Source organism: Terrapene carolina, unplaced genomic scaffold (genome assembly GCF_002925995.2).
Source record: "Terrapene carolina triunguis isolate 2854851 unplaced genomic scaffold, T_m_triunguis-2.0 Scaffold136, whole genome shotgun sequence".
Lineage (NCBI taxonomy): Eukaryota > Metazoa > Chordata > Testudines > Emydidae > Terrapene > Terrapene triunguis.
This window is the reverse complement of record NW_020664487.1, coordinates 1,642,470-1,657,134: the sequence shown is the minus strand read 5'-3', so window position 1 is coordinate 1,657,134 and position 14,665 is coordinate 1,642,470. Positions and strand designations below refer to the sequence as shown.

General features: G+C 42.4%; 1 protein-coding gene across 2 annotated transcripts in view; it reads right to left on the bottom strand.

Moving 5' to 3' along the window:
* ANTXR2 (ANTXR cell adhesion molecule 2) overlaps nucleotides 1-14,665 on the bottom strand; it is a 183,202-nt gene that overhangs the window by 93,233 nt on the left and 75,304 nt on the right. Inside the window, exons 11-12 of one of the 2 annotated variants that reach the window (XM_026653299.2) lie at nucleotides 10,386-10,464; nucleotides 2,897-2,992 (exon numbers count right to left, since the gene is read on the bottom strand). In XM_026653299.2, coding sequence (XP_026509084.1) covers nucleotides 2,897-2,992; nucleotides 10,386-10,464 — 175 coding nt within the window. The remainder of the gene's footprint in view (nucleotides 1-2,896; nucleotides 2,993-10,385; nucleotides 10,465-14,665) is intronic. The other variant, XM_026653300.2, reaches the window with a different exon arrangement.

Here is a 14,665-nt window from a genome sequence, read left to right as displayed (position 1 = left end):
GCCCACCCCTGTTCTACATGCTTCCCGAGGTATACAAACAAGGGAACCCAGGCAGACCCAACATATCTGCCTACGGCACTCTTACTGAAGGAATATTGGGTCTCATAGAAACCATCCTCAAACCACTCATCATACAAAGGGCCAGCTTCCTCCAGAATCTCTGCAACATTAACAACCTTCCTCAGAACATCATCTTTGCCACATGGATGCCACTTCACTATACACCAACATCCCTCACAATGACAGCATCGCTGTCTGCCTCAAATATTTACAAGACAATGGACAACCTACAGATATCCACCCAAAACACATCATCAAACTCATCCATTTAATCCTCACTCATCACAATTTTATATTCAACAGCAAACACTTAGTCCAAACCATGGGAACAGCCATGAGTATTAGGATGGCTCCTCATTATGCCAACCGCTTCATGGGCCACCTTGAAAAAGAATTTCTGGACAAATGCACCACGAAACCAATGATATACCTGAGCTACATCAATGATATTTTCATCCTCTGAACAGACATCCTCCAGACTCCATCATAGATTTCCACCACAACTTCAATACAGAATACAGAAATAAAACTCCCTCCAACTGCATACCCCTAATTGTCCCCTACCACTCCACACTGGAATCCATGTGAGGTATCAAACAACTAAAACCCATACCAGATGGGGACTACATCCTGAAAGAAATCTTCCCTGAACCCCCTATTCTGGACTTCAAACAGCCCCTCCCCCCCCCCCAACCTCTCCAAGCTCATTATCAGAAGCAAGCTTCCCATAGACCAGGACACACCAACTCAGAGCTGCACCAGACCCTGCCAGAACAACGGATGCAAAACCTGTACACATATCTCCACTGCTATAATGATCAACACCCCCCACAACACACCTTTCAAGATACATGCCTATACACATGCCTGTCATGTGGCGTACCTCATCCCGTGCACTAAATGCCCCAATGACCACTATGTAGGTGAAGCCAGACAATCACTACAATCACACAGAAAAATGATAAAAGATAAAAACACCATATCACCTGTGGGTGAACACTTTTCATAAAGAGATCACTCTGTATCTGACCTCTTTTTCCTCATTCTCAAAGGAAACCTGTACAACATCTTCAAAAAATGAGCCTTGGAGCTCAATAGGACTGAACAGAAACACTGGATTTATGGCTTATTACAACAATCTATAACCCACTTAACCACCCTCCCCCACAAACACACACATCTTTTTTTCTCCCTCCCCGCCCCCCAGGACTGAAGCGGTATTAATGGGACACCTCACCTTGAATGGCCCCTCGAAATATGCATTAACTACCTATGCTAAACTATCCACCTTGTGTTTAGCTGTGACACTTTGAGTACTTTTCCCAGACCTGAAGTAGAGTTCTGTGTAAGCTTGAAAGCTTGTCTTTCAGGACAGAAGCTGGGCCAATAAAAGATATTACCTCACCCACCTTGTCTCTCTAATGTAAGGACATGGCTGTCAAACCAAAAACTATTGAAGTGTCAGTATTTGATAAGAAGTTCACTGAGTGTTCAGAACTCAGCACTATTGTAGCACTAGGCCCTAAAACCACACCCTGGTCAGACTGGCAGAGACCCTGGGGGTATTTCACCTTCCTCTGCAGCTTTAAACTAGTATACATGGTGAATTCTCTGTAACTTGAAGTCCTTAAACCATGATTTGAGGTTTTCAGTAACTCAGCCAGAGGGTAGGGGTCTATTATAGGAGTGGGTAGGTAAGGTTCTGTGGCCTGCAATGTGCAGGAGGTCAGAGTAGATGACCACGTTGGTCCCTTCTGACCTTCACATCTATGAGTCTAAAGAACATGACCCAAAGATATCCTCCTGGAGATGTCTTGGGACAATCCTGTGAAGGGTGGGACAGGGGAAGGATTTTTCCCATTAGAGAAGGGCCATTGGCTCTGCTCTTGGAAACCATAGAACATGGGAGATCCGCAGAAGGCTGAGGTCCCGTACCTCCATGCCAGTTTTGAGGCCCTCTTGTCCTCACAACCTGCTTCCGGTTAGCAGTGGGAACTGCAACCTCAGTGCTTCTGTAACAGCCTTGGAGCATTTGGGAAGAGGGATGATATTTCACTGCCCCAACCCCCAGGAGACCTCCCCTGTGACAAATCTGGGTAGACGGAATACAGTGCCAGGTTGGAAGAAATTGCCACCTCATCAGAATTCACCAATCTCAAACTCCTGCCATGCATGTGTGTGGGAGGGCGGAGAGGGGGGGAGGGGAATTGAAGCATCATTGCTGACTGCTGCTAGAAGGATAAAGAATGTTCATTATTCAGATGAAAGTAGATGTAATATAGACAGGCTGACAATTTCATTTTTTGCAAGGGATTAATAAGAGAATAAAGGATTTGCAACTTGAGAGTCCATAATGGACTACAAATATCAATTTTAGTGCTAGTGCTTTTAAAATAGTCCTTGATTTCAGAAAAACATCTGTACACCATTATAGCCTCAACTTTCAAATAATAGAGGAAAAGCTTTTATGAAAGATTTTACAGAAATATGGCATTCGGGTAAGAGCCAAAACGAGAGACACCAGTCTTCCTATCCTGGTTCATCTGTGCTTAGGTTTCTGTCAAAGCAGCAACTGCTTTAAAGAACACAGTTACTTCACCGTTATTAAACAGACCTTTTCTGTGGCTTACAATATACCACTGATAAAGATATCCCAAACCTATGTCTCATATAGTATATAAACTCTTGTACTTAATCCATTCTATACAGCAACTGTGCTGCTCTACTACTGGCTTTCAAGAAACATATATGAAAAATAATCTATATTTCCCAACAAGAGTTTGGGGACAGTTATAGGTCATATGTCCAAATTAGCCATTTACGTTTTTTTACTTACCACTTTGCAACAAAGAGGCCAGAACCACCATAAAAGACCAATAGCCACCAAAAGTAACAGCACAAGAATGGCAATAAGGGCAGCTATGCCATTCGACTATGGAGAAACAAGAAGGGAAAAGACAGTCACTGGATGATGTTAACAATTTCTATCTCATTAATAAATGTTTTTCGTCTCTTCCTCCCCCCCAAAAACAGTTACATCTTGATTCACATACAGAGGGTTCCTACTTGCCGGATCCTCTTTCTGCAGATCTTACTCAGAAAAAACTCTTTATGAAGCCTTTAGTATCAGACCCGCTCTGGGCCACATTCACCCCTAGTTAGCTCCTCTGACACCTTGTATGTTTAGTTCCCTCCCCTTCTGTGAACCGAGGAATGTACCTGGTAAACCAGAATGCTTTAAAGAAGCTGTATGATAAAATGAATGATGTGTATCAACTACAAAACAGGGCAGAAGGGAGATTAAAAGGTAATGTATATGTTCTCCAGTGCCTTACGTATTCTTGGTTTTGGAGGAACTCAGATGCGTAGACTATTTTAAAGGACTGGACACAGCATCAATATAGATGACAGGCCACAAAACTTTGAACTGTAAAACAAAGAACATTGAAACTCATGTACCTGTGCCATTTTATGGACCTGTGTTCCAGACCAGTGTGTGCCATCACTGCACAAATCACACTTGGAAGATAATGGGCCCAATTCTCCTCTCACTTACTCCAGTGTAAGTCAGGAGTAACTCCACAAAGTCAATGGAGTTATACTGATGTGAAACTGGCACAAGTGAAGGGAGAATCAGACTTAATATGGAGGGGGAAAAGGTCACTGGCACAGGTACACCAGGCATCCAGTGGCTAATGACTTTAAAGGATTACATTAAGAGCTGCCTAAGGAAAGCTGTTTGCCAGATCATCAATTCAGTCTGCAACCATTGATAGGAAAGAGAATAGGAAGTAGCGTCCCAGAAGGGGTGTATAGGTAGGGCCCTACCAAATTCACGGTCCATTTTGGCCAATTTCATGGTCATAGGATCTTAAAAATCATAAATTTCATGATTTTAGCTATTTAAATCTGAAATTTCGCAGTGTTGTGATTGTAGGGGTCCTGACCCAAAAAGGAGCTGTGGGGGGTCGCAAAGTTATTGTAGGGGGGTTTGTGGTACTGCTACCCTTACTTCTGCACTGGTACTGGGGGCAGTGCTGCCTTCAGAGCTGGGAAGCTGGACAGCGGCGGCTGCTGGCTGGGAGCCCAGCTCTGAAGGCAGAGCCACCGCCAGCAGAAGTGCAGAAGTGAGGGTGGCATGGTATAGTATTGCCACCCTTACTTCTGCGCTGCTGCCTGCAGAGCTGGGCCCTCAGTCAGCAGCCACCACTCTCCAGCCACCCAGCTCAGCAGCACAGAAGTAAGTGTGGTATGGTATGGTGTTGCCACCCTTACTTCTGCGCTGCTGCTGGCAGGGTACTGCCTTCACAGCTGGGTGCCCGGCCAACAGATACTGCTCTCTGGCCACCCAGCTTTGATGGCAGCACAGAAGTAAGGGTGGCAATATTGCAAACCCCTTAAAATAACCTTGCAACCCCCTTGCAACTCCCTTTTGGGTCAGGATCCCCAGTTTGAGAAATGCTGGTCTCCCCCTGTGAAATCTGTCTAGTATAGGGTAAAAGCACAGAAAAGACCAGATTTCACAGGGGGAGACCAGATTTCATGGTCCGTGACGTGTTTTTCATGCCCGTGAATTTGGTAGGGCCCTATGTATAGGGCTCCTATACCATGGTGTTTGGTATTCTAAAAATAAAGATTTAATTATAGTCCTGAAGTCTGAATGCTCATCTTGCCCTGCAGGGAAAAAAAACATAAGAACTACCGGACTGGATGTGACTGGTGATCTATCAACTTCAGTATCATGTCTCCGACAGTGGCAAATACCAGTTGCTGCAGAGGAAGATGCAAAGGAACCTAGTGTAGACAGTTATGGGATAACAAGAAGTTGCCGTCTAACCCAAAGGGACATGTGGAATTTTAAGGAGCCATGACTGTTGGTTCAATAAAAGGTACTACCTCACCCCCTTGTCTCTCTCAATAGACAGATCCTCCACTGAGACCTTTAAACTCAGATAGTCTCACAAGGTCTTACAAGTCACACAAAGTCACTGCTTTGGCTCATGCATGCTAGCAAAGATGTCCGAAGGCTAAATGGTGCCACTTAGGCATAGGCTAATTGGGCCATGAGGCTCTTAAAAAGCCACACTCTCAGAGGCTCACAGAGAGGGATTACGCTTAGCCTATTTCAAGTTAACTGTCAGCCCATTTTGCCGCTTTTGCCAGTATGTTTTTTATGATGAGTGTGAAGGATGACTCTCACAAAGTCTGAGACTGCACCTCTAACCTTATTTTTAAGGGAGGACGTGGAGAACAGAAGTGGCTAAGAGGCTAAAAGCCCCAAACCCACATCCTCTGCGCACTCTTTTTCTAAACCCTGGGTATAGTGTGCTCCACAGCATGCTGATTTGGAACAACATTAAGGGGAAATCAGTGATGTGCTTTGTGTGAATGAGACCTGTTCACATTTCATAGGGGGACAACAAAAAAAGGCAAAGGATACAGCTTGATTCTCCTCTCACGCCAGAGTAAAGTAGGAGTCATTGTATTGAAGTCATGCTGGTGTCAATGAGAGGAGAATCAAGCCCTACTCAAATGATGACTAATAATGTGTAAATGTTAGGTGACCATTTAAGATGGTATCATAAGTAAATAATGTCCATGCCTCGCTGCAACACCTTTTTTGTTTGTTTTCTCTGCCGCAACTTCAGTTTGCTGTTGAAGGCTGTAACTTTTAACTCTCTTGTACCAGGTTAGCCATCAGCTGCTCTGCCATCAGAATTAGCTCAGTGTTCGAGCAGTGACCCATTTCTATGCAGTTGCCCATCTGCTACTATGGAAACAACAGTTCTCCTTGTATGGCCCTTCCTTCACTGCACAATGCATGACATGAGGGTTTACAAAGAAAAAAGATGAGCAGAAGTAGTGCTGGATTTCCTGTCAGTTCACGTCTGTAGTTATTCTGCTTCCTGCTGCTTGAAAACTTTTAACCACAGAGAAACAAAATGGGTTAAGGTTTTGCCAAGAACGGAGCAGAGGAATAAAATGATTTAGTACGATTTGTTTTGCGTTCATGCTGTATTTTTTTAAGTTTGTTTGCACTGTCAGCATGTAGATTTATATGTGGTCATGGTAAATTCATAGTTTCAGCATACAGTGGCCCACTCACCCCTCTGAAAGGATGAAGAAAAAGGGAAGAGTAGTATATCGGGTGTCATGACAGAGCATTCTCCTGTATCCTTATGTCATTCATTCAAGATGTTGCATCATCATCCATTGATACAACATCATGACATCAGGTGGAAATAGGCTACAAACCTTATAATGGATTCATCTAAGTGTCTCAGCGTGATTTAGGTTTGGTGAGCTGCCTCTATTCTAGCGTCATTCAGACTCCTTCCACCAAATCCTAAAACCTGAGTTGGTGCTGACATCAACCCCCCAAAATTATCCATATTCGCAATTTTAAAAGGGTTGAAAAAAATAAGCTTGGCTTCTCCAGGTTAACTCCCTGTGAACAACAATCTGTTGGTGGAAAACCACGCAAAATGATAGGTTAAAAAGGGGGGTCATTGGAAGTACGGAGTGACCGAGTTCCTGGGGAACTCATCTATATTTTGCACGACACGAATATTATTTATATTCCTTTTCTCTCCCTTTAACAAACACAAATGGTCAATTCTGCCCTTTGTGTGCTCACAACTCCACAATGAATAGCAGAATGCATGGTCTCATATATTTACCAACCTGAAAGTAAAGCCACATACAGGCATGCTTTAAAAAGGGCAAACATTTCGTGCAAGTATTTCATCCTTTCACAAAAGACTTCGAAACCCCCTATTCTATATGAAAGCTATCTACAATATAAATACAGCTATATCAGGAGACCTGGTTCCAGCTTGGTTTTCCCCTGACCTAATTATAACATTGTTATAATTTGTAGTGTAGATGAGACCAGGTCCATAACCAATCTTCCATAACTGGGCTAAAGTCTTGAGTTCCATCTATACAACCTCAGGCTTTACATCACCACTGTGGACCCATCTACACTGTAAAATGGAACCAAGTTGTAACTGGGTAAGTGGACAATTGTATCCTAACTAGCTCCTCTAATACAACTATACTTGTAGTGAAGGCAGTAAAGGGTGAGGAAAGTCATCCGAAGGCCTCAGAGCTGCAGCAGCAGACTGTAGCAAATAATATGTTGTAATACGTTTAGCATATAATAATGCATAGCTATAGGAAAAACATATGCACCGTACATATTGAAAACATACATTCCTTAGCTGACAAGCTAGGGAATGCTGAGAGGCAGCAAAGAGACTGCCCAGAGGGGAAGGGAGATTTCCCCGGCTTTCCCCTCTACCAATAGCTCTCTGACTGGGTCTATCTTCAGCAGTTTCTGAAGTAGTTAGCAAACCAGAAGCAATGGTGATGGAAAAGGAGGGAAGCTCTTTATAGACAGTCTATGTCGGGTGTTGAGGATAACCAGTTAATCATGCATTAGTGTAAAAGATGTTTTGTATGTTATCTGGAAATTGAGCATAATGCATATGGTAACATTCCTTTTGCATGGAATCATGCAGAGACTTAGTGTTGCCAGGTGTCCAGTTTTCGACCGGAAAGTCCAGTCAAAAAGGGGACCTGGCAGTATCCAGTCATCACAGCTGACCGGGCACTAAAAGTCCAGTTACCAGAGTAACCGTGATCAGCCTCCCTGCTGAGAGGGCAGGAAGAGCAGCAGCTTCTCAGCTGCTGCTGCTGACTGAGAAAACTGGTTGGCTCCCAGACCTGGCTCCAGCCTCTCCAGTGGAGAGGTAGGTATCGGCACAGCCGCTGCCAGGGGCGGGAGGAGGGGGGTGGATCCTGTCTGCCCCCCCCTCCACTCCACTGTGCCCCAATTTTCCCACTCGGGGGACTGACTCCCACCCATTACTGCCTCTTCGCACACACACAGCACGTGCCCCTCTGCTGCCCGTTACTGCCTCACACACACACACACACACACAAAGCATGCCCCCCCTCAATGCCTCTTACCGCCTCTCCCCACCACACAGACACACCATGCACCCCGCTGCTGCCAGTTAGTGGTCCCCCAACTCTAGCGCCCCCTCTCTGCCATTTAGTGTCCTAGCACAGCATGCCCCATCAGTTCCAGTTAGTCCTCCCCCCATGCCCCATCAATGCCAGTTACTGCTCCCTCCGTACCCCCTACACCTCCTCAATGACACTTACTGCTCTCCCAAAACCTTAGTGCCCCCCCACCTCATTCCCCCTCCATGCGAGTTAGTGCCTCTACAATCCCATCCCAGTTACTGCCCACTCACATCTTTGGGCAAGGCTACATTTTTGTGAGTTCTCAAGAGTGTGGATTAATACATTTCTATTCCAACAATATTCCCAGATGCTTATTCTACTGGCAATTTTAAAAATAAGTCGGATTTAAAATAAAATACTTTCTTAAACAGCCAAAAGTCACTTGCCAGCTTTTCAAAGAACTATTTAGACACCTAAAAAGACTTAATTTCTACAAAACAAATCTTACTGTGCATAATATGCCAGAAGCCAAAAAAAAAACAAATGTACCAAATTTAGAGATTCTAAAACAGAAACAAGATGATTAGGACTATGGAAAATGGGGCGGCTAGCTAGCAGCAGCTTGGCAAATGGTTTGCTGCATTTTATAGCAGAATTACAAATGCTGCCAGGTTTGTTTGGCATTATCTTGGGATATGTTTTAGCAAGGCATTCTTGTTTATACAGCTGAAACTTTCCTTTTCTAAGTTTGTGGAACTTCTCATTCACCCTCACCACAAGAAAAAACTCACATTTCTGTACCATTTGGTATCTGATAACTCATAGAAAAGAGGTGGGATGGGGTTTTAACCAAGTTATAGGAAGATTTTTAAACTTTGTTTTTTATATTAGTGGTGGTGGTACTTCTCACTTAATGCAGATGCACTTAAACCTGTTTAACTCTCACTTAAATTAGCTTAGTTTAATTTAGTAATTTACTAATACATGCTAAACAAGGATTAAATGGGTTTAAGTGCATCTACATTAGGGGGGTATCACCTATTTAACTATACAGACTTCAAATTAATTTAGTTAAGACTGTACAACTTTTCTAATATAGACAAGCCCTAAGTATTAGGACACAATTGCAAATAGATGCATATTGGGCAAATGTCAATATTTATTTGTACAATACCACTCTGAATCTGTTCATTGGGGTATGTCTTCACTACCCTCCGGATCGGCGGGCAGAGATCGATCCAGCGGGGATCAATTTATCGCCTCTTGTCTAGACACGATAAATCGATCCCCGAGCGCTGTCCCGTCGATTCCTGTACTCCACCGCCGCGAGCGGCGCAGGCAGAGTCGACGGGGGAGCAGCAGCAGTCGATTCACTGCAGTGAAGACACTATGGTAAGTCGATCTAAGTACGTCAACTTCAGCTACGTTATTCACGTAGCTGAAGTTGTGTAACTTAGATTGATTCCTCACCCAGTGTAGACCAGGGCTAGGTTTGCTTCATTTGAGCGTGCAATCAGTTTTCTCTTTTAAAAATAAAAATGTCCCTGAGCAGGTGTGTGTGGAAAGCCTACCTACAGAACAGGTGAGACATTTAATGAATGCTCCTAAGGCTAGAGGGTTTCTCCACATGATTTTTCTGTGGAGTTTTGTTGTAGAAAGAAATCAAGTATGAGAAAAACATTTTCCAAAAGACAAAGAACAAACACTTCCTTTAAACCTCTCATGCTGTTCTAAGTCTCATCTAAGAATCAGCACTACCTTGCTCAATCACACCAGCTTCCTAGGAGCGGAGAGTGAGCAGAGGGCAGGGCCTCGAGGGGAAGAGGCGGGGCAGGAGATGGGGCCTTGGGGAAAGAGCAGGGATCAGGGGGCATGGACTCCTGGAAGAGGCGGGGCAGGGGCGTGGCCTAGGGGAAGAGGCAGGGCAGAGGTGTCCGGTTTTCAGCAATTAGAAAGTTGGCAACCCTATGTAGATTGGAATGCTAACTAGTATAGTTGTCTGCCACCTTAATGGGAAATAATAAATGAGTCATTTCACACACTATAACTGCAGAAAAATCTGCCAAATACCAATCGTTTCATTAAGCACATCCAATCAGCGAAGCTTGCCTGTGTGCACAGAAATTAAATGAAGAACATAAACATGCGTTTCGCAACAGTTAATGATTTAGAAGATATATGCACCTGTGCTTAGGTACAGTTTCACAGCTATTCCTTTTCACACATTATTAATAGGCTAACGCAGCTCTGCTCCGATTAGAGATTCTCCCACCCAAAAAGTTACGCAAGCATAAAATGGTAAGTCTCACAATTTCAACATCTACATGAAACAATGTCAGTCATTGACTTACACATTCCGAAGCTGTAATTATTAATGAGCTGGAGATCAAAGACTGTCCTTCATTCAAACTCACCAAAACTTCTAGTGTCCTGGAAATTAAAAAAAAAGGCAAACAAATATACATGAGCATATACACATTAAGTAGGAATCTTGCACCAGTCAGATTCCGTTAAAATAGAGCACGAAGTGTGGTAGGCCAGGAGAATGGGAAACAAGAGGTGGACATCTCTAAAGCTAACATGTTGTATTACTGTTTATAGATAGTCCTGACCCCTTACAATTTGCCAGTATTTTTAGCCATTCAATTAGGATATAGATTTAGCTGTCTAACTCTAGTAATCAAAGTTTGGTAATTGGCACTTCAACTTTTGTGTCTCAGTTTACCCAACAGTAAAATGGGCATATTAATAGTTAGCTACCTCACAGGAGTTAATATTTGAAGACAAGTTTGATATCCTTGGTAAAAAGACCTATCTAATTATAAAATATTAACTCATCCTCGATCATACTTTTTTAGGGTTTTATTTTTACAAATAGTAATAAAAATAATACTGTAAACCCTGTTCAATAAAAATATATCTAGTAATATGCAACCAGCAGACTAACAATGCTGGCTGTTTATAAGTGGCCAAGACTGTCTATAATAGCACATCAATATTAAAGTTATACAAATATTAAGTAGTTTACATTTTTCAAATTAATCCTAGAAGAAAATGATATGTGGTGAATATTAAACAGAAAAGACTCAAACTTCTCTGTCTTTGTTTCATGATTCAGAAAGCTCACAATATGCAGGGTATGTTTTGAAATATAGATCTCCTTGAACTAAAATGATTAATCATTTATACTGCTCTTCATAGATATCATAATTTTTCATTCTGGCACAAGCATTTTAGTCAATATTAAATTTGAAAGTCTTAACTAATTTGTCTCAGCCGGTTTCTGTTTCAGATTTTAGTAAAAAGGTAGTAAGTTGCTTCTACTGCTCAATTTATTTTTTTTAAATGGTCTGTGCTGTGAAAGAAAAATCCCCAATATCTTTCTTTATATTATGCATCATTCTAAATAGATGTGAGTGAAAAGTCTGCATAATTTTTTTTCTTGTCCCCTTCCAATTTTCTACACTTTTAGTTATAAATAAAAATAAATTAAATAAATAAATAATAATAGTTCTGCACTTTGCCCCTATACATCACAATTCTAGACAAGTCTAGGGGAAAAAACTACTGAAATACTCAATTCTTATAGTATTTCTGATCCAAACCAGAGAAAACACTAGGAGTTTCATGAGAGAGCCTATGAGGATTTCAATATCACATCTGAATTTGGTTAAGATTTGGATAACTGTATAGAGCCAAAACCCTGACTTATCAGTTAAGCATGTGATTAAATTTAAGCACAAAAGTGAAATCCTGGCTCCCTGAAGTAAACAGCAAAATATCCATAGACTTCAGTGGGACACGATATCACCCTAAGCATTCTGCTGAGTAGGCACATGCTTAAAGTTAAGCATTTGTTTAGTGCTTTGTTGAAACTGGCCCACATTCCTGACAGGTGATCAGAGAAACTCTGGATGTTTATCTGAACTAACCCTCTGAACCTTTTGAAGTTTGCCCATCCTAAATGCCAGCTATGACATTCAAATACAAGGCCAAATTTTGCTCTCCACTACGCTGATCCAAAGCCCACTTGAAGTTAATGTGAGTCTTTCTGTTGACTTCAATGACTTGGATCAGGTCCTTTTACGGCCTTGTAATCCTAGTGGGGTTGCACAGATGTAACTGAGAGAAGAATTCAACCTATAAGTGCTCATATGTACCCTCAGCACAGAGAAGCCCTTTTTGACTTGTGAATTTTTAACTGAGCACAAATGTAAAGAGAAAAGATTATCCGTCCATAACACCGTGTTTCATTTTTTCCCTTTTGCTTTGTTTGCCTATTTAAAGCACGAGTTACGCAGTGACGTGCTATAAAACATACAGACTCCAGGCCAAATTTTGCTTATTTACACACCCATGAAATGGCATTAATTTCTGTTATGTTTCATGAGTGTAACAGACAATTTGCCTCTTCAACATTTACTGAACTTTTTGGTAGTAGTAATTAAAATAATTACTAATTCATGAATGCTTTCCCCTTTTACAGTGTATACCATCCGTTGGTCTCAAAGCATTTCCCAAGCATTAATGAAGTAAATCTCACAATGCCCTAAATTCTACTCAAAGCTGTGGTGTGTGACTTTGGGTGAGCCATTTTCACCTCTCAGCATCAGTTTATCCACCAGCAATAAAACAGGGATAACAACATTTACCATACCTACCTCACCGGGGAGGTTGTGCAGATTAATTAGTTCATTTTCGTACAGCATTTTGATTACATACAGCACTATATAAGTACTGTTAGTCTTACTATTTGGGGGGGGGGGTGAAGTACATCTTAATTTATTTTGGCACATCAGCTGAGTCTCTAGTGGCAGTGTTTATCAATGACAAAATTTTAATAAGAGGGAGCCCAATCAACCTAACTCAGGATCAGAGGCCAGTCAGCAGAGATCAAGTCAACATCCCCAGTCTTCAGGAGTGAGTCAATCTGTTTCACTCATCACCCTAAGATTGACTTTGGCTTCTTACACAGACATTTACAAAACTGAGGGGACTTCTATTGAAATGAGATGGTGGTTGACTTCTGACTAGCTAAGACATTGGGCTATAACATTATGAGGTGAACTCGATGCCCACACTAATGTTTGAAGTGTTCACCATCTATTTCAAATAGTGACATATCTAAATGAGAAGTTTATGCTAGGCCTGTTGTGAAATTTTGATTGGTTGGTTTTTAAATATAATAGACATCCACGACAGAATAGAATGGGTCCAGGAATCTTCAAGTAGTCAAGCTATTGGACTGGTTTAATACTCTAATATAAGGTGACATCCTGGCTCTACTGAAGTCATTAACAAAACTTCCATTGACTTCATTGGGGCCAGGGATTCACCCACAGACCGGAACACTATAGCAGTAGTTCTCAAACTGTGATGCATGTCTCAGTAGGGGCCTCGCACCGGAGATATGCAGGTTGGTTTAAAATATAGCAACACAATAAAGTATTAGCATGCAACTACAATGATCAAAGATCCGAAGATGGTCCTCCACATGCTTCTGAGTTTTAAATATAACACGCTAGGTTTTTAACGTTTGAGAACCTGCGCTATAATATACCCACTAAAATATATATTTAGGTGAAGCTCTGTTCTGGTTACTTTAGTCGGTACTTTGAACACCACAGAAAATGTGAAGGTGGCAGAAATACTCTAGAAGAGTACAGAAGCTTCTCCAATTATTACAAGTAACACGCTGTGGATCAAGAAACTCCTTTTAACCAAACAGGACATACGAAAAAAATCTGACATAACAGCTAATACTTTTATATTAGGGGCACAGGACATCCATTCGTGCCTATTGGGCCAGCTGAGCTCAAGCAGGGATTCATACCTCACAGTAAGAACGGGCAGCAATACAATCACTGCTTTCCACCAGGAATGGCGGTTTTAAACTCCAGCCCTGCCAGTGGAGGCTGCTCAGGGAATGTGTGAATTAGCACAACTCCAGAGTGTTCTGGCTCCACCCACTCCTTTTGTGACCCATGTCAGCAGGGTCAAGATGCCTAGCAGTATACAGATTGTGACCTTCTGTGTACCTGCTCCAAGCAGGACCTAGGGGTTTCTGCAGAAAAGGACCTAGGGGTCACAGTGGATGAGAAGCTGGATATGAGTCAACAGTGTGCTCTTGTTGCCAAGAAGGCTAACGGCATTTTGGGCTGTATAAGTAGGGGCATTGCCAGCAGATCGAGGTACGTGATCGTTCCCCTTTATTCGACATTGGTGAGGCCTAATCTGGAGTACTGTGTCCAGTTTTGGACCCCACACTACAAGAAGGATGTGGAAAAATTGGAAAGAGTCCAGCGGAGGGCAACAAAAATGATTAGGGGTCTGGAGCGCATGACTTATGAGGAGAGGCTGAGGGAACTGGGATTGTTTAGTCTCCAGAAGAGAAGAATGAGGGGGGATTTGATAGCAGCCTTCAACTACCTGAAGGGGGGTTCCAAAGAGGATGGAACTCGGCTGTTCTCAGTGGTGGCAGATGACAGAACAAGGAGCAATGGTCTCAAGTTACAGTGGGGGAGGTCTAGGTTGGATATTAGGAAACACTATTTCACTAGGAGGGTGGTGAAGCACTGGAATGCGTTACCTAGGGAGGTGGTGGAGTCTCCTTCCTTGGAGGTTTTTAAGG